This window comes from Labrus mixtus, chromosome 8 (assembly GCF_963584025.1).
Source record: "Labrus mixtus chromosome 8, fLabMix1.1, whole genome shotgun sequence".
NCBI lineage: Eukaryota > Metazoa > Chordata > Actinopteri > Labriformes > Labridae > Labrus > Labrus mixtus.
This window is the reverse complement of record NC_083619.1, coordinates 29457785-29472112: the sequence shown is the minus strand read 5'-3', so window position 1 is coordinate 29472112 and position 14328 is coordinate 29457785. Positions and strand designations below refer to the sequence as shown.

Below are 14328 nucleotides of genomic sequence, written 5' to 3'. Positions count from 1 at the left end.
CCTTGTGGGCAGACTATCTGCACATCCCCATCTACCTGTCATTTAGCTTTTTAAATATATGTTTTGTTCATACAAGCATCTCATGTTGTCCTTTGTTTGCATACCAACCTAACATGGAGAGTTTATCTAGATTTGTTTCCCAGGGGAAGGATCTTTCCCTTGGGCCCTCATCTTGCCTACCTCTTTAATACCATACATGTTTTCTCTGTGCTTTTACACCACAGGTCACACCTACACATTCAAACACTGATGGTAGAGGCTGCTGTGTAAAGAGTCCATCAGAATTAACCTCTCCATTCATACACATGCTTACACTGTTGACGAAGCAGTGGGAGCAACTTGGGGTTAAGTGTCTTGCCCGAGAACACATCGGACATGTGGCTGCAGGAGCTGGGATCGACCCCCTGACCTTCAGTTTGAGAGACGATGACCCTACCAACTGATCCACTATATTGTACAATATTGACTGATTTCAGGAATAAAATCTTTATCCTTACAAATGGAAAGCTAAATGTTCCCACTTCCAATAATGTAGAAACAGGAATATGAAACTTAGAGATACAAACAGTAGTGACGCAATGTGTTGCTGCAGCCACTAGAGGGCAGCAGCTTTAATCTTTACAGACAGGAGTACAGTCATGTTTACTGTATGAGCTGATAATATAGGAAACATCATCATACTTTATCATATAACGATCATATGTATGACTTGTGGTTTTGTCCTGAAAAAAGGTTATTCATGACAGAACAAACGTGTGTAATGTTGCCAGTTTGTTAGTTTGTTCAAACTTTGTTGATTTTGATATTTTTTTTTAACTTTTAACTAATGTAAAGTGTCTGTAAGTACTTGAAAGCTCTTTATAAATTAAATGTATTATCATTATGTGTTATTTAACAAGCCAATGAATTAGTTAATGAACCAACAAACGAATATATACATTTTAGCTGTCGACACATTATCACTCAGGTGCGTCTCCTTTACTGAACAAATATACACAAACTCTGAGAACGTTGCCTCAAGGTGGGTCGACACTGTTGGTCTTCAGTTCATGTGAAGGGAAGGCTTTTTATGTGACAATAAAAAAGACAATAAAGTACAGAGTGTGAGAACAGTTCATCAGTGTGTGCAGCAGCAGATATGAATCTGTGGTTATTAGGGTTTAGAAAAACAGTTTACAGCGAATCAACACTTCCTCCCCTGCAGCAGGCAGGCTGTGTGGGTTTCCTGCTCTGCTGCCTCTTCTCTGTTAGTGAAGGGTTTTCAGTTTAATCACACAGCGACAGTTACGACCATCGACTCTGGTTAAAGCATCATTCCAGGATCTTCTGTTTGACTTTAGTGCTCAGAACTCTCAATATCAGCTTTCTGTCTAACTCTCTGTTTTATTATTTAACCTCAATGCAGAGAAAAAATTTATAATATATACTCCTATAAAAAGTTAGACAAGTAAACATGAAGCTATAATATATATGTTTATTTAAAACTACTTATAACAAAGTGAAATTACTCATGACCAAAGACGCTGATCGTGTTTTTACATATTTATTGTGAAGCTAAATGAAATCCTTAAAAGCACAGATTTTTATTTAAAAAGAAAAACAAAACACTTACAGCTCCTTTCATACACCAAAGACACATCTTTTACTCTTTTATTTGATTTAGCTTTATATTTATGCTGCTATGTAACAGTATTTCTACACTTCTTGACAGTAGAGTTAGATGGATGTTATGAATGGAGGAGCAACTTGTTGATTTCTTTCAACAACACAAGTGTTTACACAACGTGTCTGTAAAACAAAGCACAATCCAACTGACAAGGACAGGAGTACCAGCTAACAGCTAGCCACATTTAGCTTGACCATCATGTTCGTTTACTCTTAAATCGTGTCTGACAGCGGGAGATGATGAGTTCTGAGAGTGGAGACTGTTGTTGAATGAATCTGTGAGTGTGTGGTGTGCTGAGTCGGTCATCTCGTTGCTCTCCACACACACTATAAGAACTGAACTGGTAAATCTGTCATTACTTTTCGTCATGTGTGGGCTCTCACGTTAGCCAGACCTTACTTGGCAATAAAAGTTATTCTGATTCAGTTGCTGATTGTCAATGCCCCCAAACTTACAACAGTAGCAGGATGTTAAACCTGGTGATGTACTTTTAAATAATCTGCTTGACTTATTTTCAATTTTGTTAAATATGTGTGAACTACAGGAAGATGAAGATAAACCATAAGATTGAGGTATTGGACTTCTTAGACAACATTTTGGACTGTTGATAAAAGCTGTAAATGGAATAAATTGATAAAAGTAGCCCACCCTGCAGTGCGTTCATTTATGTATAAAAAACACAGTGTCATCAGCATAGAGCTTTACTTTTTCACAAACAAGCTTCTTTCATAAAAACTACAAAAACACTACGGCACGCAACATCAGAAGACAATCAGTCAGCACGTGCAGTGAATGGACAGTTTGTTGTTTCTAAAGATCCTCAGCAGAGAGAGTCCACAGCAGTACACCAGACTCTTCAGTATCAGCACCGTGTACAGCAGCGTCAGCAGCTTCACCTTGCACTGAGACTGAAAGGACACTGACAGACAAAAAGACATGGCTTAAGCTTTACAAATACAGTAATTTCATCCAAGGATAATTGACCCCATAAAAAAAATATTCCATCAGGCCCCACTACTTCAGTGTTTGAAATCTTATCTTTAAGATTTGTTTTACACAAGGAAGGAGCAGAAAAAAACATTTAATACAGACAGCTGCTAAAAGTTAAGCTGCTTTGATGAACTGTCGGCGATAATAATAGAGAAAAATATAAGAATACAAGTGTTTCATTTGAAAACTCCAACGGACTGCGGTCGGTGAAAGAGACGGAAGTGGAAGTTGTTGCAGAATATAGGAAAGTAGTGACAATCGGATATATGGATACAAGTTTCAGAAAACTGCTGCACTGATGATCTGTACTGAAAACAAACAAACAAAAAACGCCTGGTTGCGTCCTGCCACTGGTCGCCATGACTACAGTCCTCCCTTGTCTCTCGTAATTATATTGTAGTCTCACACACAACTTCTGCCGGACCCTTTCATGACATAATTTTAGATTCTAAATATTAAACATGTTTGAAATAAATCAGGGGGTCCCCGACGATTGCCAGGCAGATCAGGGACGTTAAGATTGGATCTTTGAACTGCTCACGCTACGAGATAATCTGAGCAGATAATCGGGTCCGAGTAGCCTTGAGTCGGGAGCGACCCTGCGATTGTCGGGAAGGAAGAATCGGAGCTCAAGCTATCCTACAGTGTAAGCCAGGCTTAAGTCAGTCCTCGATGGCTAGACTCCAGCAAGTGCAGAATGCTGATGCCCGGTTTTAACCAATACAAATCCCTGGTCCCACATTACCCCGATCCTTTCCTCCATTTATTCTTTTAATAACTTTTTAAACGCAACACAGTCCAGCCCCCCCTTTACATTACAGAACTTTTGACTCCTTATGCTCCAAACCGAAATCTCAGATTATCAAGAGCACCTTTATTCGTTGTTCCTAGGTCAAGGCCGGTAACCAAGGGAGTCCGAGCATTTGCCATCGGAGCCCCTAAGCTCTGGACCTCCCTACCTGAAGACATTAAACCGAATAACTCCTGTAACTGTTTTTAAATCTTTGTTTTAAACATAATTTAATAGAACATCCTATTTAATGATTGAGTAGTAACTAATGTCCTGCTTTAATTAATTTAATCAATTCCTATTAATTTTTTTACTCACCAAAGTTTAATCCTGTGTATTTTGTGAAGCACTTTTGATTAATGTTTTATTTTTCATTGTCTGCATTCTGTAAAGCACTTTGTAACCTTGTTTAGATAAGTGCGATATAAATAAAGTTATTGTTATGATGACAGTTGTTGTTTTTTTATCAACACTACATGTAGTTCAACATGTCCATCGTATCCGCCTGCTCAATCGTAATGAATTGTCCTGAATATTTCTTGCTGTATTTACACGTTGCCTCACCTGACTTCTTCAGAAATCTCTCTCGGATGCTAACAGTAGATAATCTGTGTTAAATCGTGGTGAAAACATCCCTACCTGTGTGCTCACCAAAGCAGCTTGACCCAAAAATTTCAGCCTGCACCTAAGACAGATTGGTCTTCACTTTTCTCTTCCAAACAGGTCCCCTTTGAGGCATCTAAATACAAACTAAATCGGCCCTAATACGGAACCCTGTGGTACACCAGAGGTAATGTAAGTAGAGGGAGAAGAGTAATAACGTATGTTGACTGAGTTGTTTTTTTCTCAAAGGTCAGAATAAACAGATTTTGATCTTACTGTCAGTCGGCTGCAGAGTTGGCAGGTCTGTCGGCTCTCTCTCTGGAGGACTGGAGGTCGTAGGAACTGAGACCTCTGTCAAACAGAAGGAGTTAAAATTAAACGTCAGTCCTCTGCTCCATCATCTCCACATGAAGCTAAATCACTGCTGAATGCAGACACCAACCCTTCATTACCTGTTCCTGTTTGAGCAGTCACTGTGCCCCACTCATGCTGCACTGAGCAGAGGTATTTATAGGTGCTGTACTCTCTCTGAGGGATCGTCAAGATGGAGGCGCTGCACCCCGACTCCCTTAGCTCCTTCTGCTTCGCCTTAGCAGGGTGCGCATCCTGCAGAGGACCGTTCACTTTCAGTTTTTTCAAGGAGATCCGGACCAGAGGAGGAAACATGGCTGAGGCCACACACAGTAGAGAGCTCTTCTCCTCCAGCTGGGCTCTCGATGCTGCCGGGTACACGCTCACCACGGGCTTCACCACCTGCTTATCTTTGAAAGAGCAACAACACACACACAATTATTCTAAAATTCTATAACTTCCACTTTGAACTTCCAACCCTATTGCATAAAAAAATTGGGACGTCGTGTAAAATGTAAATTAAAACAGAATGTGATGATTTTGAAAACACTAAAACTCCTCGTTCAATAGAAAATACCACAAAGATAACTGATACATTTTATTGTTTTTGGAAAATGGATACACCCATTTTTATCTTGACGCCAAAGTAACATGTTTTAAAATAGCGGTCAAAAGAACATCCCAGAGGATCAAGAACCTGTTCATAAACAGGTCGGATATGTCGAGACAGCGTTATCATCTGAGATAAAACTGTATTCTGAAGAACAAAGTTGGTTGGTCTTCTCTGGCACAGAGACGTGATAAACACATGTATGTCTTTAAATCACTTATTGGACGTACACCATCTTATATAACATCTCTGCTGAACTGAACCAAACTCACTCTACTGATCGTCTTTTGCTTCAAGTCCCGCGGGTCTTCTTTTAACTTGGAAAAATCTGCATTTAGCTTTTCTGCTCCAAAAATGTGGAATAACTCACAACCGACTCTAAAGATGGACACTCATGTTTCTCTTGGACAAATTAAGACAATGATCTCAAACCACTTTACCACACTGCGATTGTTTTTACTGAGAATCATTCTGACCCGTCTTTGTTGTTTTATTTGGGCTCTTTTTTTTTGTGTCACTACATCATTATAAATGAGGGAAACCTCAATGATCTAATGATGAAATTATATTTTCCGAAGCACACTAACCAAATAATTAAATTAAATTAAATGTGTCTTTCTAGAAAATAAATGTGCATAACAGCAAATATAAAATTGTCATCACCGTTGTGTTTACCACCCGGCATCTATTATTTAACACACTGTTTAGAACCTGTAGATATATGTGTGAGTAAAGATAGAAATATATGTGTCTATTAAACATCATGTTACGTGCTGTGTAGGACATTAAATAGTCTAAGTGCTGTAATATTACATGTGATATCTTTAAGGGTCTTATTTAGTAACCAGGTTCATTATTTATTCACATAAAAAGCATATGCTCCATGAAATAAAAAGCTGTTTTAACAAGGTTAATTTTTGTACATCATATTGAATCCGTATTTTATGTTTGTTTGTGTTTTTATTAAAAGCTGCTGCTGACTCACTGAGAGAATCCAAAACATATTTGTAATAATAAAGTTACAGACCTTTCTTAAGAAACGTGTTTATCACACGGAGCAATAAATACTGACTTCAGATGTGACATTTAAACTTCTTTCAGGTACTATGAGTTCTCTATAAAACACAACATATAAGCCCTAAAGCAGCAGACTTTAATTTAAAAACAATGGATTAATAGATGTTTTCTTCTTACCTGTTACAAACAGTTTAGTCCCAGAGCCAAAGATGCGCACCCCACAGTGAAACAGACTGATACAAAAACCCCGTCTGCTGCTGAATACAAGTTCCTGTATCAAGTTATGAGCCAGGATCATATTTCAGCTCCCTCGTGTGTTTCACATCAACATGTTTTTTTTTTCATACTCCAGCAGTGTAATGTCTGTCAGTCTACTACTTTAGTCCACATGGATTATGGTGCATTCATGTGATGTCGGACACATCGGGAAAACAAGTTTCTGAGTTGGAAAAGGAACATGAACGCTTGCTCAAGTCGGAGCAACAACTCGGAAACTCGGGAAAGAATTAGGAGCCCGACTTGACGTCAGAATCGTCATCACATGGGGGGTAAAAGATGTTTAGTTAATGTTAAAATACTTTTTATTAATTCACTTATTGTTCATCAATGTTGTAATCGTATATAACTAGTAACGGAGACATTCCTCACATCGTCTCCGTAGCATCCACAAAGTTTGTTGTTGTTACAACATTCCAATCTGAAAGCACGTGAACACACTGAAGTCAGAAGAACGACTTCCCAACTTGGAAGCTTGGACCATCCGAGGAGCAGCACCTGAATGCAACATTTCCTTTGAGCTCGAAAGTCAGAAATTCTCTGTTGTTGGCCCGATATGTCATCTTGGAGCGCCCCCTTGAAGTCGGAAATCCGACTTAGTAACTCGGAGAACTTTCAGTAGCTCGAGTTAAAATCCAACATGGCGGCTACGTGCATCAACAGTAACGTTTAAGCTAAACTATTGTGTTTATTAGCATCTTAGTCCTCTTCATGTGTAAATAAATTAATCACAAAAATGAAGCCTATGTGGAAGTGCTAAATCCTGCAGTTTGTCCACTGACCACTAGAGGCTGGCTCCAGGAAAACTGGAAGTCACATACAGACAACAGCCAAAAAGCAGTTTTTACAGCAAAAACAAACACGTTTACAGCCTGGTACAAAAACCAAATATGTCTGATTAGTTATTGTCATCACATTCACTGTACGTGAATTCTTATTATAAAGGCTCAGTTTTGATTTTATGAACGATACGTGTTATCCATATTTAAGTGCGTAGCTGACCTGATCGACAGGTGGGCGCGAGGTGACGGTTTGTCTCAGCCTGTTGTTAGGTTGACTGAAAGTTAGGGCGAGTCAGCATTTCCAGCATGGCGGCTGCTCCCGATGAGCCTCCGGAGTCCCCTGCAAGAACAGACAGCAGACGTCACTCAGGCTTCTTCCATTAATATTTACAGTCAATGGATAGGAACCGGTGTTACAGTTTAAAGAGAGACTATGTTAGCAGAATGCGTGTTAGGTTGTCATAGTTACAACAGATGTTGAAGACAGAAAGTGTCCTTATCGATGCCTTCTTGTTTAGTTTTTTATCCAAGATATATATGAATGTTTTTGATGTTTGTATCTCTGCTCTGCTCAATTCAGCATCATATTGCCTCTATCGCGCTCTCTACCCCTCTCGCTGCTAAACCACAAACTTTTTACGTACAAGTTACCCCTAGCTTCAGTCCGGCTGAGGGGTCTGGAGGAAAGCTAATGACACAGTTGACCTGACCGATTGGAGAACTAGGTGGGACGTTCTGGAGCAGTGCTTAACTGGTTTAAGTCTTACTTTAAAAGACTGGGACTACTTTGTGAACACAAAAATGACATGTGGCGTTCCCCAAGGCTCCATCCTGGGGCCTCTTCTGTTTAACATGTACATGCTCCCATTGTCAACATGGCCCCTAAATCCTTAGATTTTTGAAGCAAACTAACAAAAACTGATTTGTGAAATCAAGAGAGATATAGCTAGATGGGAAATCCTACCTCTGACTCTGATATGGAGAACAGAAACTGTGAGAAGAATAGGCGTAGATTTTTTTTTTTTTGGGGGGGGGGGTACGCAGGGGATCTGTCTCCCCCAATATTTAGAAAAGGTAGATTTGTCCCCCTCAAAAAAACATATATTTTTTTAAAGGTCGAAAAAAAAGAGGTAATGAAAAACATTTCGGGGACCTCAAAACATTTATATATCCTTCTGACCTGTAAATACATTCCCCAATCATTTCAGACACCCCTATAGTGGACCATACCATCTTAACCTTGCTGCACAGTCACACGCGCGTGCGCAGGCACGTTACTCTCGCTCACGCTTGGTCAATGGATCAGGTCCGGTCAGGTTAGTCGTCTTTATACAGTCTATGGTCGCGGGCGCAGACAGTGACAAGACAAAGCAAGAGCAACAGGTTGGTGTTTGCATTAGTGTACCATTAACTCTATAGAGGTGACACCACAAAGTATATGAGTTAATGCCCGACGAGGTAACCCAATTATCAGGAATGGATGGACGACGTGGAGGCGAGAACCAGAGAGCTTCTGAACACAGAGAGCTTCTGAACACAGAGCTTCTGAACACAGAGAGCTTCTGAACACAGAGAGCTTCTAAACACAGAGAGCTTCTGAACACAGAGAGCTTCTGAACACAAAGAGCTTCTGAACACAGAGAGCTTCTGAACACAGAGCTTCTAAACACAGAGAGCTTCTGAACACAGAGAGCTTCTGAACACAGAGCTTCTGAACACAGAGCTTCTGAACACAGAGAGCTTCTGAACACACAGAGCTTCTAAACACAGAGAGCTTCTGAACACAGAGCTTCTGAACACAGAGCTTCTGAACACAGAGCTTCTGAACACAGAGAGCTTCTGAACACAAAGAGCTTCTGAACACAGAGAGCTTCTGAACACAGAGAGCTTCTAAACACAGAGAGCTTCTGAACACAGAGAGCTTCTGAACACAGAGAGCTTCTAAACACAGAGAGCTTCTGAACACAGAGAGCTTCTGAACACAGAGAGCTTCTGAACACAGAGAGCTTCTAAACACAGAGAGCTTCTAAACACAGAGAGTTTCTGAACACAGAGCTTCTGAACACAGAGCGTCTGAACACAGAGAGCTTCTGAACACAAAGAGCTTCTGAACACAGAGAGCTTCTGAACACAGAGCTTCTGAACACAGAGAGCTTCTGAACACAGAGAGCTTCTAAACACAGAGAGCTTCTGAACACAGAGAGCTTCTGAACACAGAGAGCTTCTAAACACAGAGAGCTTCTGAACACAGAGCTTCTGAACACAGAGAGCTTCTAAACACAAAGAGCTTCTGAACACAGAGAGCTTCTGAACACAGAGAGCTTCTGAACACAGAGAGCTTCTGAACACAGAGCTTCTGAACACAGAGAGCTTCTGAACACAGAGAGCTTCTGAACACAGAGCTTCTGAACACAGAGAGCTTCTGAACACAGAGAGCTTCTGAACACAGAAAGCTTCTGAACACAGAGAGCTTCTAAACACAGAGAGCTTCTGAACACAAAGAGCTTCTGAACACAGAGCTTCTAAACACAGAAAGCTTCTGAACACACAGAGCTTCTAAACCAGCATAACTAAATAACATCGTTTAATTATAACTCATTTAACTTTTAACCATGATTCAGGCTGTTGATTAAGAGTTAGTCATTGGTCAAGTAACGTTTCACTATAGACCAGTTTCTGAAAGTGTGGGGCGAGCGTTTGCGCCTGAAAAACATGTGCTCAAACAGGAACAGGTAATGAAGGGTTGATGTCTGCATTCAGCAGTGATTCAGAGAGAGAGAGCGATACGGGTGTGCGAGAGTCGCAGAACGTGGCATTACACATAGGCCTTTAAGTGGACGGACAAGAAACAAAAAGTTAAATTGATCATCTGCTCTACGGTTTACATGTTTACCAGTGATTACAACTACATTGTAGACTGCAGTCTCTGTTTACTGCCTCTGGTCTGATATCTGTTGAAATGTTTTTAAATCGTTTGAGCTGCTGTTAATACTCGAAATATTTAAAATACTGAACATTACAATTCATTAAAAAAAGTCTGCTTTAGCGCAGCAAACAGTTTGACATCATCAAGTAGAATGACCACTCAGAACCCCCAACTAAAACTGACTTCCAGCGTCCCTCCACTAATGTCACTTTTGTATAAAACACTGAATGTTGTAGAGATGTGATCCAAATTTAGAGGGTGGAGCAGGAGAAGAGTGATAATCATATTGACAGTATGCCGCCAATTCTTTTTATTGACATTCATTGAGCTACCTGTAGTTTACTTCATGCTCCAATCAAATCTGACCTTTGCAATAGGTTGAAAGGAGAGCACCTGGCTGCCTACCTGAGGGTCTCCATCAATGGCCTGAGCCTCTGGATTTCATGTTTTTACAATTTGTATTTAATTACTGTAACAGCATAAAATTGTTAAAAGAGAACAAAGTTTTTCATACATTTAGCCTCTTCATATTTAATTTTAAAATGTACACATTTTTCTCACGGGGGGGGCATGCCCCCGGACCCCCCTAGGCAGTACGGTGTCCCCCCACAATAGTCTCATAAAATCCTGTGGGAGACACTGGCAGCTAATGCTTTGAATTGAAAATTATATAAATTTGAACAACTTAGAAAGGAGTTTAGTCTACCTGCACAAGATTTGTATAAATTTCTACAATTAAGGAGTTATCTTCAGAAATATAAGGAATGGGATTTACAGAGCACCCTCTGCAATAGAGGAATTATTAATGTCATTTACAGAAAAAGAAACAAAGAAAGGTGTTATTTCAAAGATAGATAACATCATGAGGGTTAAAGAACTTCTGAGTTGTGCTGGAGGGGATGTGGACTAGTGGGGGATTTTACACACATATTCTGGGACTACCTGAAAATTGTAGACTTTTGGAAAAATGTCCAAAAAGAAATAAATCAGATTCTGGGCATCAATCTAATCTTGGATCCTTCACTCTTTATTTTGGGTAAAGCTCCTGATACCAACATGGACAGAGACTTGATTTCCTTGCTTAGAGTTTTGCATAGAAAACAATACCAGCATCCTGACTGAAACCACAACCTCCCAACCTAACTCAGTGGAGACAGAGATTAAAACATTAAAACACAGCCAGATTACATCTGAAAACAAACAGATTTTATGTCAAATGGGCCCCAGTGATGCAGGTAATACCTGGACTCTAGTCACCTCTTAAAATATGCATTAACAATAGGTAATAAATCACTTATAAGACCTTATTAGATTCTTATTAACACAAATAAGTCTATATAAGTGTTAAGAGAGGCTTAATTAACACATTTATTATGTCTTATAAGACACTTCTAGGCTCTTATTAGAATGTTTTATCTGTGTATTAAATATAAAATAAGTTCTAAAAAAACCAACCTGATAAGTATATTTTTAAAATGAAGGCGTCCCGTCAGCAGTGATAGAATAAATCCCTCAGTGTTTGTGACTCTGGCTGAGATGGAGGTGAAACATGTGAACCTGGGCTGTGGTTCACTGCTCTCTTCCTGTAACTAACTCTGAGTGACATCTGTTCATGTGTTGGTTTTTGTTCAGGCAGCTCGCTTCATTTCTCACTGTGGAGACCACTAACCAAACAGGAGCAGTAATATGTGGCTGAATGAGAGTCTTTAACTCTCTTGATCTGCAGCTGCCAGCCTTTCTTATTCACAGCTGAGAAATCATCTTCCTGTGGATGATTGGAGCCTTTATGTAAACCCCCATCACTACTGTCAACACCAAGAATTATTCTGAATGTTTCTGTGTCTTTCTTTTGGTACCAGTATATCCAGTCATAAGCACACTGATCATTGCCTCCACAGCTGAAGGAGACTTCTTCACCGACTCTCCTGGTCAATGATAAATCATCCTGAATCAGCTCGGCTGCCATGGAAACCAGCGCTGCAGAGAGAGGGTCAGACAGGTGAATGTTAGTGTGATGGTGTTTGGTAAAGGTAGAGTTTGTGGGCTCCTGATTGGCCGGAAACATTCACCTGAACACAGGCAGCACAGGGCGGCGGCTGGGAGGAGAAGCATTTTGGAGCTGCGATATTTCCTCTGGTGAACCCGAGGAGAAGTGACGCTGTGACGCTGCAGAGGACAAACAAGGACGAGCTGAGAGATGAGACGAGGAACACGTGGTTTCTATCAGAGGCCTCAGATCTCAGGGAGGGCTGCGGTGTGACAGAAGGCCGGATGTTATTTCATTACCTGATCTGATTGAATCTTTAAACGTTTTCAAAGTCCAATCAGTAAGATGTGTAGAGAGTGAGATGATAAAGGTATCTTACTATCTGATCATTAAGGAAACATGTTGAAGTGCTGGCTTCTCTGACAACAATGCAGCAGCCAGTATGTCCTCCTTCTAACTTTAGATTCTGCTCCTGAATGCTCTGGATTTGTTTGGACCAGAGAAGGTAGGCGCTTTTAAGACACCCCCCCCCCCACACGGCCGTTTTGGACGCCCCTCGGTTTGCCAGATATGAGAGCAGTTATCAGGTCAAACCAACAGGTGTTGCAGTGATGGAAGTGGGCATATCTATATATTGTATGTAGTCATATATATTTCTGAGGATGAAGTCACAAGAGCAGTAAAATTACAAGAATTAGTCGTAAATTATTGTTGATATAAAGTAAAGCAGCATTACTCCCATTATTGTAACTTCAACTTCTATACATCAAAATATTTTCTGTGAGAAATCTAATGAGGGTGGTGGTTAGGAGTTGGTGGAGGAGGTTCCTGGTTTGAATCCCCGACCCCGAAAGGAAAAAGTGGTGTGGCTAATGGATGGATGGAAATCTCATGACAGTTGTCTGTAGTTTATGTAAATCTAAAATAATTGGATAAAATGTTTTTGTTCTATTTAAAGTTTTGAAAGTCTGCAGGGAGTTATTAATCTGAATATTTCAAAACAACAACAGACAATTTGAAAATCTTTGGTTTAAATCTGTTGTTTTGTAACTTAATTATATATACTGTATATGTTTAATGTTTGTTCTTATTCTTGCTGCTGATGTAACTGATAAAGTCTGTTTCATACCTTCAACATTTCTTTGAGATCAAAACATTTAACATATTGACAACAAAAGACACATCTGATATAACATGAGTCTTTAAAGTGTTACCTCAGTGTCACATCTTTAAATAATCTCCTCCTTCATGACTGTTTGTTGGATTTCAAACACGTTTTTGCAGAAGGTGGATCTCTGTGTGTCGGAGTCTAACTTAAAGGAGAAAGAGCACCACCTTATGGTCAGTTTGGAGAACTGCAAAGGTACCCTGATGATGCTGGTAGTGGCATTCAGGACAAGGGGAAACCTCTGGTGTTGAAAAATAAAACAATCCTGCAGTTCCTCGAGGGTCTGCTACCTTACCAGGACCATGTTCTTGTTTACCTACCTTACAGGGACCATGTTCCTGTTTACCTACCTTACAGGGACCATGTTCCTGTTTACCTACCTTACAGGGACCATGTTCCTGTTTACCTACCTTACAGGGACCATGTTCCTGTTTACCTACCTTACAGGGACCATGTTCCTGTTCACCTTACAGGGACCATGTTCCTGTTTACCTACCTTACAGGGACCATGTTCCTGTTTACCTACCTTACCAGGACCATGTTCCTGTTTACCTACATTACAGGGACCATGTTCCTGTTTACCTACCTTACCAGGACCATGTTCCTGTTTACCTACATCACAGGGACCATGTTCCTGTTTACCTACCTCACAGGGACCATGTTCCTGTTTACCTACCTTACCAGGACCATGTTCCTGTTTACCTACATTACAGGGACCATGTTCCTGTTTACTAACCTTACAGAGACCATGTTCTTATTTACTAACCTTACAGGGACCATGTTCCTGTTTACCTACCTTACAGGGACCATGTTCCTGTTTACCTACCTTACAGGGACCATGTTCCTGTTTACCTACCTTACCAGGACCATGTTCCTGTTTACCTACATCACAGGGACCATGTTCCTGTTTACCTACCTCACAGGGACCATGTTCCTGTTTACCTACCTTACCAGGACCATGTTCCTGTTTACCTACATTACAGGGACCATGTTCCTGTTTACTAACCTTACAGAGACCATGTTCTTATTTACTAACCTTACAGGGACCATGTTCCTGTTTACCTACCTTACAGGGACCATGTTCCTGTTTACTAACCTTACAGGGACCATGTTCCTGTTTACCTACCTTACAGGGACCATGTTCCTGTTTACCTACCTTACC

The 14328-nt window shown here is 40.4% G+C and overlaps 1 protein-coding gene across 1 annotated transcript; it reads right to left on the bottom strand.

Moving 5' to 3' along the window:
• Positions 1–1527: 1527 nt before the first annotated feature.
• LOC132978426 (uncharacterized) lies at positions 1528–6569 on the bottom strand. Its single transcript, XM_061043652.1, has 4 exons — positions 6205–6569; positions 4502–4810; positions 4326–4400; positions 1528–2585 (listed from the first exon to the last, which is right to left on the bottom strand). The coding sequence occupies exons 1-4, from the start codon at positions 6323–6325 to the stop codon at positions 2443–2445; spliced, it is 648 nt and encodes a 215-aa protein (XP_060899635.1). The 5' UTR covers positions 6326–6569; the 3' UTR covers positions 1528–2442.
• Positions 6570–14328: the final 7759 nt, after the last annotated feature.

What these genes read in the sequence shown, in the direction of transcription:
- LOC132978426 (XM_061043652.1), bottom strand. Translation starts at nt 6,325, where the DNA reads ATGATCCTGGCTCATAACTTGATACAGGAACTTGTATTCAGCAGCAGA. An exon ending in GACTAAACTGTTTGTAACAG is followed by an intron (nt 4,811 to 6,204) that starts GTAAGAAGAAAA and finishes GCTCTTTCAAAG; the next exon opens with ATAAGCAGGTGGTGAAGCCC. An exon ending in AACTCTGCAGCCGACTGACA is followed by an intron (nt 2,586 to 4,325) that starts GTAAGATCAAAA and finishes TTTGTCTGTCAG; the next exon opens with TGTCCTTTCAGTCTCAGTGC.